Genomic DNA, 16,761 nt, shown 5'->3' with positions numbered 1-16,761 from the left:
TTGGAATGCCTCTAGGCTTGTGGTTTTTGGCATGACTTGGAAGCAGAAGCTTCAGTGTCCTTAGAGGGACGTTGCTGCTGCATTTCCTGGCAGATGAATCCCAGTTTTCAGCACTGGAGAAAGAAACCTGTTAAGCCTCAGATTTGATTCAATAAATGTGTAAAGTGTTGAAAGTGTTGGATGTGTGTATCAGTAGATCTCTAAAACCCTTGAAGGTTTTCCATAGCATGGAGTTTCCATTAACACTTGTGGTTATTTATTTAGACATATCTAAATATCCAAGGCAGCTTACAATCAAAATATATATCATTGCAAAAAGTAAAATAAAAAAATATATAAACCAGTATTCCTGGAAAGGGTTGTCTTCTCGTCTCCTGCAAATATTGTAAGAATCAGCAAAAACTTTTATTACTAAAAAATAAATGAAATCTGAAATCTAAAACAAAACTGCATAAACCTCAAGTCAGCTCAGGGGATACATTTCATAGTAAATTTTATAATATTGATTTAGGACATTTGTTGACCGCCTAATCAACAGATTCCTCTGGACTGTTTACTTTACAGAGAGTTCAAACAATAAAAAATATACTAGGGGACTGCACAAACCACAAGTTTTTGGATCAGACCTCAATTTGCTGCTTCAGGAAACTGTCTGCCTTGGTCCAAGTTGTTTCATAAGCTGCCCATCAGAGTATTGCTCTCTCCCAATCACTATTGTCTATATAGCTGTCCCCCCGCTTTCATATAGGTGAATGGAATTTGCAGGTATCCTAGCTCCTCTAGGCGATATAATACTTCCCAAATTACAGGAAAATGGGCCTGGAGTGTTGGTTTTTTTTTTACTCATGGAAATATAACTTTTTTAAAACTTTGGGGCAGAATTGGATAAAATCTGAAAAGCCCTATTTTGAAAGGTCTGGATGAATCGACTACCTTCAATTGAGAATGGAAGCTGATAGGTCATCAATCAATTTGTCAGGGTGGTTTTGTTCTTACCTTCTCACCGTCACCAGAAAATGTGTCAGGCAAATCTTGTATGTGACCAAGAGTTGGGCAGAGAGGGGTCACCACAGAGCTGAATTAGGGAAAGATCCATCCTAAAAGTATTTCACCAACCATGGGACCGACCAGCTAGTACAACCCTACAAACTTTATAGTACTGTATTTGTAGCCTTGTAGGAAAGGGGTTGCAATTTAGGGAAGGCACACAGCAAGACAAGCACACCCCAGTTAACAAGCAAAGGACAAAGCAGTAGTGCTATCAGTTCAAGATATAATGTGTGCCACCTAGCATGGAGAGACCAGGCTTAAATACAAAAGCTCACTGGGTGACCATGGTCCCATCATTGTCTCTTGGATGCACTTAGTTTCCAGTGAGAATAAAATGGGGGAAAATTCCCATTCGTGGTTGTGCTAGTTTCTTGGAAACCAGTGCATGTTGCTTTATGCAAGTGGAATCTGAACATAACAGTTTTATTTGCATTGCTTTTTTTTCATCCTGGCAGATGTTTTCAATGAACGCGATAACTGCCCATATGTCTACAACACAGACCAGAGAGACACAGATGGAGACGGAGTTGGTGATCATTGTGATAACTGCCCGCTGGTGCACAATCCTGACCAGGTAAGTAGCACATACATGGGGGGACTGAATGGTGTGTGATGGACATCTGCTTTCACCCTTGTAGAGGTACCACTGCACTGTACTGTGTACTATTGACAAAGGCTGCCTTTTGCCTGCTTTGAAGGATATTTCAGCAAGGCTTGTTATTCCTTGCTCCCCTTTTCAAGATCTAAATCCATACCTGGCTGGATTTAGGGGTAAAGAAGGTTTTCGTTATTGCAGAAATACTCAGTGTTCCAATTATCTGCCTATGGGGGTAGATTGTTTCAACATGCAGGAAAGCAAAAATAAAGGAGAGCTTTTGTTCGTGAATAGTCTTCCATTCCTCTTCCTAACAGGGAGTCTTCTAGTTTGTGTGCAGGTTCATACATGCATCCAGCAATGTGCCCTGTCACACTTGTATGTGTGACATCAAAAATCCAACACCACATGTGGAGATTCCACTCCCAACCTGCAGTATTTTCCAATGGAGGCAGCTCACACATTCAGTTCCAAGTCATCCACCACCAGAATCCTGTGCATGTCAACTCAGAAAATCTGACTCCCAGTTTCACCCCAGGAACATCTCCTGCTATTTTCTCAATTAAAGGTAAAAAAAAAAGGTAAAGGACCCCTGGATGGTTAAGTCGAGTCAAACTTGACTATGGGGTGTGGTGCTCATCTTGCTTCAGGCTGAGGGAGCAGGCGTCTGTCCACAGACAGCTTTCTGGGTCATGTGGCCAGCATGACTAAACTGCTTCTGGTGCAACGGAACACCGGGACGGAAGCCAGAGCGCACGGAAACACCATTTACCTTTCTGCCACAGCAGTACCTATTTATCTACTTGCACTGGTATGCTTTCAAGCTGCTTGGTCAGCAGGAGCTGGGACAGAGCAACGGGAACTCACCCCGTTGCGCGGATTTGAACTGCCAACCTTCTAATCAGCAAGCCCAAGAGGCTCAGTGGTTTAGACCACAGCGTCACCTGTTTCCCTTTCGCAATTAAGCCCCAATATATACAAGAGATCGCCCCTTTCTTATTGTCGCTAGTTTCTCGTAGGTTGGTTCTGATGAAGGAGAAGGTGAGGAGCACATAAGATTTATGAGTGAAACAAACTGTGTGCCTGTGGAAGAGATTGTGTATATGTATGTGCTTTTATATTTGGCCCACCAGGCACTTTAAAATGGGTAACACAACTCCCAGACCACAATGGGCTTTCCAGCTCTGCATTTCAGAAATGCTACATTCTAGACTTACTTGTAATTCTATTCAGGAAGTGGGAGGGAAAACCACCCAGTTTACGTAGAATTAATATGGTTCTGTTCAGTCACAGGGCACATGTTTATATTAAAGGCAAATGTTGGTGGCAAACTGCATGGTTTGAGGTAAATTGAATGCCCAGGTTATTTTAAAAAAGAAAGAGCGCAGCTTTTCAAGTTTTCAAAGCTCTGACACAAAAGCTTTGCCTTTGATTTGGATGAATGGTCTGGAATTTCTAATTGCGCAAAGTTATTGCCGTTGGCTTCTCGGGGCATATATGTACATAAAAACCCTGAAAGCAGCTGAGGTCAATAGCAGTCACTCATAACATAAGAATGCTGCCGAGGCAAGAGAAGTTTCTCACGAGAGCAGCGCCACTTTTCTCATCTGCAAAACCTTCCAAAGGGGCCTAAGGCTAGAACTGAGATCTGTTGAGGACGTCAAAGGTCTTCCTATGTGTTGGCACCAATTTCATTCATTAAAATGCCTGCAATGCATTTTCATCTTGCACTCTTCTGAACAGATACTTTTGGGGGCAGATGCCAAATGCTTACAGTATGAAAACAGATGCAAGAGAGAGAGAGAGAAGACCAGGGTTCTGGAAGAATTGGGAAACTGTATGAGTTAAAGATCAGTTAGAAAACATCTCATCAAGCATACCACCACCTATCCTGATAATCCACTTCTTCAGCTTAGCCAGCCTCTGTTCTACGCAAGAAATCACTTAGAAACAATGCGTCCCAAACTTCTGATAAATGACACATTTCCTCCTTCCATTAAAATTGGAGGGATGCTATGGGCTTGCATCTGTTTGCTTTTAGGGCTATAGCTGGGATAGAAATACAACAGATAAATAAAAGTAAGTAATTAAGTGTATTGGCTTAAGAGTCAGTAGATTTAAATGAGGAATTTGAAATAAGAACCATGATGCAGAATCTATTTTGCAACTTTGGGATATCTCAGTATGTTTATAGAATATTACTTTTCAGATTACCTTCAGTATACATTAACATTTCTGAAGGGAACCACTAACAGTGCGATCATGTGGTTCCCGCACCTTTTTTGGTTCACTATTGCAAAAATTCAAATCTTGTTTCCTGTCAACCCCTTTAGACTGATGTGGACAATGACCTGGTTGGTGATCAGTGTGACAACAATCAAGACATCGATGAAGATGGCCACCAGAATAACAAAGACAATTGCCCGTACATTTCCAATGCCAATCAGGCTGACCATGACAAAGATGGTAAAGGGGACGCTTGTGATTCCGATGATGACAACGACGGCATCCCAGACGACCGGGACAACTGCCGACTCACATTCAACCCTGACCAGAAGGATTCCGATGGTAAGACTTTAAAGCACTTTAAAGACATATACTGTGGCATATCCTTTTGTGGACCACAGTCACCTTCCGGCATATGATGGTGTGTTCCAGGGATGGAGAACCTATTCCCCTCCAGATGCTGCTAGACTACAACTCACATCACCTCTACCATGCTGGCTGAGGTTGTTGGGAATTGGAAGCCGACAACATCTAGAGGGCCAGAAGTCCACCTTCCCTGCTGCAGTCCATGAAAGCTTATGCCATGGTAGATTTGTTAGTGCCATAGACTTAGGGGTTTCTTGAATGAAGACTAAAGGTGGACCTATCAATCCAAGCTGAGCCCTTGACCTCTCTCCGGCTGAATTGTTGCTGTGTACTGGGACTGAGAGCAGGACAGGGGAGGTGGTGGCGTGGTTGGCCTAGTGTAAACATGCCAGCATGACTGCCAGGTTGGCTCAACCAGTGTATTTGCACAGTGTATTTGCCTTGCTCTCTCTCCTTTTAATGGTGTACTTCTTTTAAGCGCATTGGCCTTAGCAAGTTGATTTTGTAGGTGATCAAACAGGAGGGCCATGGGATGCTCAGAGCATCCCTTTGTAGTAGAATCTGACAATAATGAAAAACATCCGTACAGGTTGTTTATGAGACATCTTCATAAAATATTCTTTGAGAGGCTAAGAAATAAAACTGGGATTCATAACTTCTGCAAAGAATTATAGCTTGAACAGAGTACTGAAGTGAGATGATTAATAAAAGTAACATTATTATTATTATTATTATTATTATTATTATTATTATTATTAGCCACCCATCTAACTGAGTTGCCCCAGCCACTCTGGGCAGCTCCCAACAAAATCTTAAAACCATAATAAAACAACAACCATTGAAAACTTCCCTGAACAGGGCTGCCTTCAGATGTCTTCTAAAAGTCAAATAGTTATGCAAGAATATGTTCAGCATCACTTAGCTCATCAAAGGTACACCCAAATGCATTCTTTTGCTGAAATCTTCATGAGGGTATTCTGCCTGGAGTAATCTTACTAAATAGTTTTAAATGGCCTCGGTCCAGTATACCTGAAGGAGCGTCTCCACCCCATCGTTCTGCCCAGACACTGAGGTCCAGTACTGAGGACCTTCTGGCGGTTCCCTTGTTGCGAGAAGCCAAGTTGCAGGGAACCAGGCAGAGGGCCTTCTCGGTGGTGGCGCCCACCCTGTGGAACGCCCTCCCATCAGATGTCAAAGAGAAAAACAGCTACCAGATTTTTAGAAGACATCTGAATGCAGCCATGTTTAGGGAGGCTTTTAATGTTTAATAGATTATTTTATTTCATTTTTCTGTTGGAAGCCGCCCAGAGTGGCAGGGGAAACCCAGCCAGATGGGCAGGGTATAAGAAATAAATTATATATTATAAGCCAATCCATAAGCCAGCTGCCTCAAGGTCATCCAGTGACCTCAGAGCTGAGTGGTCAATTTGAATCTGGCTCTTCCTGTTCCTTAGCAGACAATACACAGCACTGGCTCTCAGGTTAACACCACAGCAGATCCTGCCCGCTTACGTATTCTGCCCAGTTATGCCACAGAGAGCAGGTGGAGCTTAGATTTCTCACCCGTTAGCTGTTTTATGACGGATACCCCACAGTGTCATTTTAATCTAGGGTCAAGAAATAAGGCAGAATTCTACTGTGTCCTGAACAACAATCTTCCAGAGAGCAGACCTCCAAGGAGCCTGTGGTCATGGCTGGTGGGGCAGATGCTTTCTAAACTTTTTGATGAAAAAACAGCCTTGTCAGCAATCGGCACCACAGGGAACTTAAGAAACATATGTGGTGAAAAATTAAAACCTCATTTGGACAAAGAAATTGCTTCTTTGATGTTGGCAAGAGAATAAAACTGGGAACACACACTTCCCCCCTTACGTGTAAAGATAAACACGTTCAGGAGCATACAGCTGGTCAGAATTTGGAGTTCAACTTGGCAACCCGCCAGCCAGTCAGTCCGTGGAATGTGAAGCCATTTTCTCACAGAGATGAACTACAAAAAGCATCTGAGATGCTTGGCTCTGTATTTTTTTAAAAAAATATTTTTGGCAGTTCCATAACAAAGTCTGTCCTTGAAGATTAGAATAGAAGATTGGAGTAGAGAGACAGTGTTCTAATGAAACATGTCTGCAAAACATGTGGCATGAGTTTCTATTGATAAGAGAAATGAATGCAGACAACAATAACTGAATCTGCATAAACACAATTGGCTGAGATTCTCATCATTCCTCCCCATACCACACACACAAAAATAACCCACCAAGTTTAGCGTCCTCATGATTGGAGAGAAACACAGGAATTGTATTTCCTTATCAAAGTTTGGGGAAAATGTCGTAGAATGTGTGTGCGCCTTTAAAAAGGACTTGTGGAAAAAGAACTTGCATGTTGCCTGTGAACACAGAAAACATATTTGTGACATTTCAGTTTTGACGTTTATTTGAATGTCTATTGTTCTTCAACCCAAATAGCTCTTTAACCCAAACCAGGATAAATATTACATTCTAGGACACACAGCTTGCAAAGTATTTACCACATTGCCAACAGCAGGGCTTCCTTGTAACAGATTTGGTGGTTGCAGTCTCTGTTCACTTGAGTGGCTCTGTCTTAAATACCACATTAATCACTCAAGATTTCATTATAGCCACATTCCAAGTTTTAGGGGGGGGGGAGATTATTTATCCCATAGCTTATCACTGCTCTCCGTCTCCCTCCCTCTTTCACACAGTCTCTCATAAATAAAGAGTAGCCAAGAGCTGTTTTAGTATGATTTACTGTAATGCCTTCTTCACTCATTTGCTACAGATGTGACAAAAATGCATGGTCACAATCTTAAGTATTCATGACAGAACATTGCTGAAGGCATCTGATGACATGGAGATAATATGGAATTTTAAAATTCCAAAGCTCCTTTTTAATATTGTGGTTCTCCTGGCTTGTTAGGTTTTACAGTATGGCAGTCGTTTGTTTTTGTCAGCAACTGATTTTCCAGATGGCCTGGGCCCATTCCCAGATTTGCATAGTCCTGCTTGCACTGCAAATCCTATCTTGCACAGAAGGTTGGAGTAGTCGCCCACCAAGGTCCCTTGCAACTCACCCACTGCACTATCCATTCTATTCCCCTGGAGAGGAAGATGGTAGCCCCTCTTCTCTTAAATTTGATTCTATTTTCTAGAGAAGGTGGCATGGCTGCTTCCTTCCTTCCTGTAGAACATGGCTTCTTCCTACAGAACGAGAGATGTGTGGATATAACATGAAAACTATTCAATGCTTTGTGTGCATTTTAGGTGATGGCCGAGGTGACATCTGCAAGGATGACTTTGACAATGACAAAGTCCCAGATATTTTTGATGTTTGTCCTGAAAATGATGCCATTAGTGAAACTGATTTCAGAAAGTTCCAGATGGTCCCACTGGATCCTAAAGGAACAACTCAGATTGACCCAAATTGGGTTATTCGACATCAGGGCAAAGAACTGGTACAGACGGCAAACTCAGATCCTGGCATAGCTGTAGGTGAGTATGATTCAAATTAAACAGTTGATTAATTGATGATATGAACAGAGTTACACCAAGAGGACAAAGTTTAGTGTTTCACAAGGGCTTCCATGAACCCAGTAGATTTTTGGACTTTGTTTTCTTGAAACAGACCCCCATGGCATATTATGAACTGCTTTTGAAAAATATCTGCCTTGTGTGATGTTGGAGCTGTAGGTTAAACAGTGCAAATTCAGAACCTGACAGAATGCATGGGATTAGCCACATGGTTCTCTGAATTGTGCACAACTATTAGCTCCCTGGAAAAGACCCTGATGCTGGGAAAGATTGAGGACACTAGGAGAAGGGGACGACAGAGGATGAGATGGTTGGACATTGTTGTTGAAGCTACAAACATGAGTTTGACCAAACTGCGGGAGGCAGTGGAAGACAGGAGTGCCTGGCGTGCTCTGGTCCATGGGGTCACGAAGAGTCGGACACGACTAAACGACTAAACCACAACAACAATTAGCTAGAAATTAGATGGTCCGAGCTGCTGATCAAAAGAAGCTGAAATATTTGAGGCAGTTTATATGTTCAGTTTAAGAATCTCTTTCTAAACTTAACATTCTGAAATGAATTTGGAAAAGTTGGAAGCACAGATAACCTCTGAGGAATGTTTGGCAATAATAAAAAGCTGCCTAATAACAAGTCAGCATTCATAGATGATTTACATTGGAATTATATATATATATATATATATATATATATATATAGATAGATAGATAGAGAGAGAGAGAGAGAGAGAGAGAGAGAGAGAGAGAGAGAGAGACTGGATGGAATGTATTTATCTTTCTGCATTGGGCTGTGGGACAGAACCCATTAATATTGCTCTTGCATATGGTATACAAGCATTTCAAAAGCATTCTGTAATTGTCAATTTTTTCTTTTCAAATATTTTGAAGTTTTCTTTTTCATGGCTGTATAACTGAACTGAAAAATGTGAAGGTCCTTCCTATATCAAGGTCCATGTGTGCATCAATATACATGCCTATTTAAAAATGATTTCATTATAAAGCAAGTGTGAAGTAACAGAAAGGGTAGTAATTGGTAAAGCCTAGAAACAATATGATTAGAAAATGATTACAAAATGATTAGAAAATGATAATATGATTAGAAAAAGAAGGGATGAACCAAATCAAATTGCATCCTAATAGAAAGTTTGAAAGCATGTCAAAGTGCAAGTAGATAAATAGGTAAACGGCGTTTCCGTGCGCTGCTCTGGTTTGCCAGTAGTGGCTTTGTCATGCTGGCCACATGACCTGGAAGCTGTACGCCGGCTCCCTCGGCCAATAACGCGAGATAAGCGCGCAACCCCAGAGTTGGTCACGACTGGACCTAATGGTCAGGGGTCCCTTTACCTTTTAGAAAGTAATGGCAAATGCCTGAGACTAAATTGACAATCCAGGAACACGGACTAAGTAGGACCATTCACTGCAAGGTCATTGGTCGTTGTTTCTGCCCAAATTCTCAACAAGCTGCAATCCCTTTGGGAACTGAACACCTACCATTTTCTACCCTCCTCCAGGTTATGATGAGTTCAGTTCTGTTGACTTCAGTGGTACCTTCTATGTCAACACAGACCGGGATGATGACTATGCTGGGTTTGTCTTTGGCTACCAGTCCAGCAGTCGCTTCTATGTCCTGATGTGGAAACAAATTTCTCAGACATATTGGGAGGACAAGCCCACTAGAGCTTATGGTTACTCAGGGGTATCACTTAAAGTAGTGAACTCCACAACTGGCACTGGCGAACATTTGAGAAATGCCCTTTGGCATACAGGAAACACACCTGGACAGGTAAGAGATGTAGGAGTCACATTCAGCTAAGTGTTCATAGAATTGTCCCCTTCCCATATACCATCTTGACATAGCATTGGAAACCATTGTTTTGGCCCTATATTTCATTATAATGATCAACCAATGGCCAAGTTTTTATATTATCTTTTTCATTGGATACTGTCTTGGGAACTTTTGGCTGTGATTAAGCCTACCCCACCCAAGAAGCCTCCACCTCCAGGTTTGACTTCAATAGAGACCCTGTGTCCAGTTATTTCCCCCCTTATTAGTGAATTGCTGTCCCTTGCTCTTTGCAGGAGAAAGTACAGTCCTACCTTGGATCCCAAACGCCTTGCAAGTCTAATGTTTTGGGTCCTGAACACTGCAAACCTGGAAATGAGTGTTCCGGTTTACGAATGTTTTTTTGGAACCTGAATGTCCGATGTGGCTTCCGCTGCTTCTTATTGGCTGCAGGAGCTTCCTGCAGTCAATCGGAAGCTGTGCTTTGGTTTCCAAATGTTTTGGAAGCCGAACGGACTTCTGGAATGGATTCTGTTTGACTTCCGAGGTGTACTGTGCTTGGGAATACTTTTGCCAAATGGTTTTTTTTTTTAGATCCAACCCGGAGCAGCCCCGGGATCCCTTTGTATAGGTATCCCTTGTAAAGGGTGCACTGTCTTTCTATACCAGGCATCCCCAAACTCGGCCCTCCAGATGTTTTGGGACTACAATTCCCATCATCCCTGACCACTGGTCCTGTTAGCTAGGGATGATGGGAGTTGTAGTCCCAAAACATCTGGAGGGCCGAGTTTGGGGATGCCTGGTATAGAAAGACAGTGCACCCTTTACAGCTACCCAAAATATGCAAGACTCCCTCTGCTCCCTGTCTAATCACAACAACATTTAGCTGGGAAAGCTGCAGAATGAACATCTCATTTTGACTGACCAAACTGGAGGGTGGGACATAGAAACTATGGCAGAACATTTAAAATGTGGGTTGCGGTTTCTGTCCAAAAGGTAGAGTTAATAGGAGTTGGATGTGCCCCACTTGTTAATGGGGATCACTCACTGAGGTGTGTGTTGTTGTTTTTTAAACTTCTTCCACAGGTGCGTACCTTGTGGCATGACCCCAAGAATATCGGCTGGAAAGATTACACTGCTTACAGGTGGCATTTGGTCCACAGGCCCAAGACGGGATTAATAAAGTATGACATTTCTTGTAATACACTGTATTGCTTTTCCATCTGATCATAAATGAGGTTTTATTTAGTGGTTTGTAACCAAATTCCAGTCCTGTCACTTCATTCATGGCAGACTTTCTGCACTGGAAGATTTGAGAGGGTTTCCCAGCTTTCCACCCCATCAGATGTGTTCAATTTCCTCTGAATGGCTCCTACAAACACAGCCATTATTAGATAAAAAATAATACCTCCAAAATTTTTGGACTGTTTTAGGTAGGTAGACTGGTCTAGCCCAATACAGCTGCTGTTGTTCTGGATGAATATGTAGCCAAACAGCACACCAGCCTACTTTCTGGATTTAGCTATATTGTTTGAAGATATAAGAGGAGATTTCTCAACTGGTTATAAGAGATAACTTATTGGGCATATAACCGCATAAGGATACAGCAGAAACTCAACTTCTCCAGGTTATAGCTGGATCATCATTCACACACAGCCAGATGCAAGGCTTCCATCTGTTCTTGGCACCGCTGAACAGTTGCTAATCCAGAACCTTTAAACTTGTAACATTTGTTAATTCATGTAGGTTTTGCACTCTAATTGGACTCTTAAGAATAACTGAGCATTTTTCAGAAGTCTGATGCACACTAGATGCGTTCTGATGTGCATCCAATCTCCATGAGTCACACAACAGCACCCAGAATACACAAGTATGGACAACCAGTTCCCAAGAAAATTTGTCATCCCTATGACCTTTTGGAGTTAGTGAAACTTAAGTTAATCATGGCTGACTTTTAATGTGGCTTAAGCATGGTAACATTATCTGGGTTGGTGTTAAAGTCTGTCGTAGTGTAACCATTCTCTGGCAGGAATATATATATATGTATGTATATGTGAGTTTCTCTCACATTAAATTAGCCCCTCTTTGACAGCTATATTTTCCCATGCTCTCACATCTAGAAAGCAGTGCCGCAAACAAATCCTAATAATTATGTTCTCAACAAAACCTAGGGCTTTGAAATAGAATACGTACACCACTTATTTCATTGCACAAGCCAACCATTAACTGTCTGAGGTTAGCGGGAATGTTTCTTTCTGAAAACAGGCTAATGTATTATGGAATATTTAGCAATTCCAGCTGAAATGCACAATAACATCTGCTGTCAGAGGACATAAAGGGTGACCTAAAGACTATGGAGTTGCTTCTTCAACTTATTTGCATGACAATCTGATGATGATGATGACGATGATGATGATGATGATGGAAGCCACTGAGCAGCTTCCAACAGAATATGCATCTTACTCCTCCTCAGTGTAGATTCACCTCATTGGACTTGGCTGGCCTAAATCAGAACTGGGAAATCTTTTTCAGATGTGTCCATAAAACTACTTTTGTGAGGCGTGTTTGAGCAGGTTGTGTGAGAAAGGTAGAAGTTGTATACTCTAGAAACCTGATTGTAAATCTGATGCCACTTTGTTTTTCTTATAAGAGCTTTTACCTCAGCTAGAAAGATAGTGTATCATTTCAAGAACTGTGTCTAATCTAGACTTTGTTCCCCTTTCAAAGGGTTTTAGTGTACGAAGGGAAGCAGGTCATGGCAGACTCTGGACCAATCTATGACAAAACCTATGCTGGTGGGCGATTAGGTCTTTTTGTCTTTTCACAAGAGATGGTATACTTCTCTGACCTCAAGTATGAATGCAAAGGTAAGTTAATGCATTCATCATCGTAATGGTAATCACTACTTTAGTGTTTGCTGGGTGTGTGTGTGTGTGCAATTGTCTAGAGGGACCATGGACCTGATCCAGCAGGGTATTACGTTTTTATGACTCACTCAAGTTTGCAGGTCATCCAATTTTGCAGTATCAAGTGCTTGCCATGTATTTGTGAAGCAACCCTCTGAGTGCCTTAGATTCCTTTTATTAAACAATATTATATATATGTATCTACATTATGGATGAAAATGAATTCAGTGGGACAGCCTTCTTAATAGCAAACACGGGTATAGCAATTAATAGCAATTGTGTGTATCCAGCTTCAGGCTAGAGCAAGCGTAATCAGTGCATTTTCCTACTCATATTGAAATACTGCCCCTTAATGAGGCCAAACTTAGATTCACAAAATGTTTAGGGGTATGCGTACACCTGCGCCCCCACCCCCGAAAAAAAGCACTGAGCATAATTAATTGTCATAATCAGAGCCAGATTCCATGCAATCGGCAACCTGACTTGCCTGTGCCACTCCTCATATGTGAGGTTCCCCCCGCCCCCGCGAAGATGATCTATCACATAAGGCTGATCTAGGTATCCTCAACCTTTTCAGACCCAGGACCCAATTTCTGAATTATTTACCATATATTTGCATGGTGGTAGTGCTCTTGCTGTTGTTGTTTTAATTAAATTTTTATTCCATTTTCTTTTTCAATTATTACAAACATCACATACCTATCTATAATATTCATATTACATTCCCTCTTCCCACCCCTCCTGGGCTTCCCCCAACTTCCACTTCTGATTTATTTCCCCCTATTACACACTACTGTTTCAAAAAGAACACACTGTATTCTCAAAATAAGTTTTAAATGTCCAAACACAAGTAACTCTCTCCCCCTCCCCCATGTTTGCTGCAATACAATCCAAATGTGGGAATTGTACTTAGCAATTGCTTTTTTCTGTTGCAGATGTCTGAGGTAAAGCTGCTGCAAAACCAGCAAAGTACTGTAGATGCTGTTCAACTAGACACCTCTGTTCATCCTGGTACTCCAAATCCCTCACTTATTTTCCAACTCTGGCATGTTCCTCTGACCTTGTGCCTCCCTGCAGCCAGGAGAGATCCCTCCAATTCTACACCCCGGTGCCTTCTAAGAGCTTGGACTGACAGGGCCTAAATGTGACCATCAAACCCACCACGGAAGCAAAAATAGATGGACGTATAGAGTGAAAACTTGGCAGACATATTTGTTCACTCATTTGTTTAGGGTTGTTGGCTGTTGTTTTTTTAAATGACGTTTACATATAAAGTGTAATTTCTTAATGTATTTATATGGATATAGCTATGGAAGAATGTGAGGGGTGGTATTCTTACATCAAGAGGGAGGAAGTGGCTGTAAGTATGACCACTTCTTCAGGCCACATTACTTGCTCAGATCAGGGCTGGGCCTTGGTGACACAAAATCTGGGAGATATAGTTCAGCAAACCTGAGAAGGACCAAACCCTAAATATCCTACTCATTTAAGAAGCCATGGAAAACTAAGGCAATGGCCGCACAATGTGAATGTCAGCCAAAGCTTGTAGGTGCTCCTTTTTATAAAATGGGTTCAACTACTTGATGACCCCTTTTCCATATGAATTCACCCTTTGCCTCAAAGACACACTCAGCATATCATTGTATACCATGCAGTGTACTATGAAAAGTTTTATGGGAGGATGCCTGCTGCTTGGCCACTGTGTTTAGATACATTTTACCCATGAGTGCTCATTGGGAGCCATGGCGATGCATCCTAATAGTCACAGTCAGAGCAGACATTCTGCTCTAATAGATGGACACGGCTAATTCATTGTAGTGGGTCAACTCTGAGTAAAACTTAGTTGCTTATAACCCAGAGGGTGGGAAAGTAGAAAATGTGGCTGTCATATAAAGTGTATAATCAGCCCCTTGAATTTTGTCTAGGAAGATAAGCAGTGGTGAGAACTTAAATGTGCACTAATTGACCTGATGAACAGCAGCGTGCCTAAGGTGTCCCATGAAAATAGTTCCTGGCCAGGTGAAACATTTTTCCTGACGCTGTCGCAGCAAGCACTTTGAAACCCCAAAGTTTGATCCGGGTTTCTGATAAGGTGGCAATGCTACCATTAACAAAATCTGGTTACATATTATGGTTCCAGTTATAAGGACGCCTGTGCTATTTATTTATTGCTATGTGCAGCTACGTTCTCCAGTAATTTATTTGAAAGCATGTCATACTGTCATAGAGCACATTAGCCATGGAAGAACTCGCAGAAGAGGTGACTACATAATGCCTTTAATGGTCCAACCAGTGAATATATAAGACACTCTATCTCAGGACACAATTGAGAAATGTGCTAAGAGGAAGGCACTCTTGGCAAATCCACACCGTGATCAACTAACTCCTGCCTGGAAACCAATGCCCCCCCCCCTTGTGGAAGGACGTGTGGATCCAGAATTGGCCTCCACAGTCACTTACGTACCCATTGTTAAAACGGTGTTTATGGAAGACAATCTTACTTGGCCAAAGAGAGATATAAGTTATATATGTAATTATATGTCACAATAATCTTAAATTGCTCTGAATTGCCAAATAATTAAGTAGCCATCGAGACCTTCTAAGTGGAACCTTGATATTTACTATTGCCCACCATTTTTGTATTTTTTTTAAAACGTATGTCTCCTGTATATAGGACTTGTAAAGAAAAGAATGCTGAAGGTATGTCAGCCTTTATCCTAACCAGATACAACTGTTATTCCATTATACAATAGTATGCACATATTTAACACTCTTTTTTGTTATTTTAAGTGGAATGAACTTTGCCCATGAGGTAAACTTGCTGGTGTGGTTTTGATTGAAGAGAGCGCATGCGCTCATAAGGGCTGTGCATGTGCAGCTGTGTAAAATAATCTAGAAACCTGCCAATCAGCTGTTGGGCTGGAGTCAGGAAGGGGCAGAATCCATTCGCTGTCACAAACAGCTGCCATGTGGGAATCCACATTAAAGCCCTGGCTGCTTGGTGAGGCTGAGGAATCGCGTGCAAGATTTTGCACCCAGCCAGGGATAGACATTTGGATATCTCAAGAAGGACTGTGGGAAAAGAATTCAGCCACATATGAGGACTTCCAGTCACACAGTTGTCAAAGCATCTTCATGGATGCAAAAGGATGCAATTCAAGCTCAGGGCTACATTAGCACCTCAGCTGCTGCTCTCACAGCCAGGCTTGTGCTTGGGATAACAATCTCCTGCCTTTGAGAATACAGTGAGCAAATGTCAGCTGTTTTCAAACAAATTTCTAAATAGATTTTGATGTTATATACCTTTATCAAGTATCCAGTGTTTCTGGCTTTATTGCACATTCTTAGTTTTGCCATATTAACAACCTTTTTAAAGGCCTCTTCATGAGATTTTTTTAAGGCTTGTTCAGAGGTGTTTTTTGTTTGTTTTGCAATTCCTATTTTTAGTATTTCTAAAAGTGTAGCCCCAAGTCCCAGAGAGAAGTGAGGGAAATTTCATTCATGTAATAATGCTTATATATCCTTCAAATAAAAAGAAGACATCAGTGATGGGACTAAGATGTTAATATTTCGATTGTACCATATTTGCCTATACTATGTAAATTATTTATGACTGTTTCCTTTTTCCTTTGTATGTGTGAGTGTGAGTGGTGTGTGTGTGTGTGTGTGTGTGTGTGTGTGTGTGAGAGAGAGAGAGAGAGAGAGAGAGAGAGAGAGAGAGAGAGAGAGAGAGAGAGAGAGGTGGTGGGGAGGGGAGAAAGAATATATGTGGATAAGCACAAGATGCCAACAAGACTTAACATTCTGTTTTGCCAAAGACTGTAAATAACTATTTATTTGTTTGCACGGATAGAATTTCACCATTTAATGTCCCTCAGTTATTCAAATCTTCATTTTTATACATTTTATTAATAGACAATAAACTGTAAAAAGGTTTTATTCAAAGTGTTCTCTTTACTTTTACATAGCTTAATATATATATATACCACAACCAACCAAACCCAAGAAACCCCTCTTTTGGAATTCATTGCTGAAACCAAACATATGATCTTAAGCAGCCCGAACTGGTAGGAATGGAATTCACTTTGATCCTATTATATCTCCAGCAAGGACTGACCAATGCCACAATTATCCTCCCGTGGAACCCCATTCATTTGGAAGCAACTGGAGACATTCGTGGTGGACAGTATTTCCTTTATTTATTTTTCAGTGCTCAGAAGATTAAGAGCTTTAGTTGTTTTTATCAGCATCTGCAAAATGGGTGGATTTCTTCTCTAGGCTCATCTTTTCT

At 41.4% G+C, this 16,761-nt stretch overlaps 1 protein-coding gene across 1 annotated transcript in view; it reads left to right on the top strand.

The window, feature by feature from the left end:
- THBS2 (thrombospondin 2) overlaps positions 1-16,409 on the top strand; it is a 47,543-nt gene extending 31,134 nt beyond the window's left edge. Inside the window, exons 16-22 of the mRNA XM_035108527.3 lie at positions 1,506-1,624; positions 3,979-4,213; positions 7,516-7,743; positions 9,293-9,564; positions 10,651-10,748; positions 12,292-12,431; positions 13,406-16,409. Coding sequence (XP_034964418.1) covers positions 1,506-1,624; positions 3,979-4,213; positions 7,516-7,743; positions 9,293-9,564; positions 10,651-10,748; positions 12,292-12,431; positions 13,406-13,413 — 1,100 coding nt within the window. The 3' untranslated portion in view covers positions 13,414-16,409. The remainder of the gene's footprint in view (positions 1-1,505; positions 1,625-3,978; positions 4,214-7,515; positions 7,744-9,292; positions 9,565-10,650; positions 10,749-12,291; positions 12,432-13,405) is intronic.
- The last annotated feature ends 352 nt before the right edge of the window (positions 16,410-16,761 follow it).

Source organism: Zootoca vivipara, chromosome 3 (genome assembly GCF_965207765.1).
Source record: "Zootoca vivipara chromosome 3, rZooViv2.hap1.1, whole genome shotgun sequence".
Classification (NCBI taxonomy): domain Eukaryota; kingdom Metazoa; phylum Chordata; class Lepidosauria; order Squamata; family Lacertidae; genus Zootoca; species Zootoca vivipara.
The sequence above is the reverse complement of the archived record's forward strand: the minus strand, read 5'-3'. Positions and strand labels throughout refer to the sequence as shown.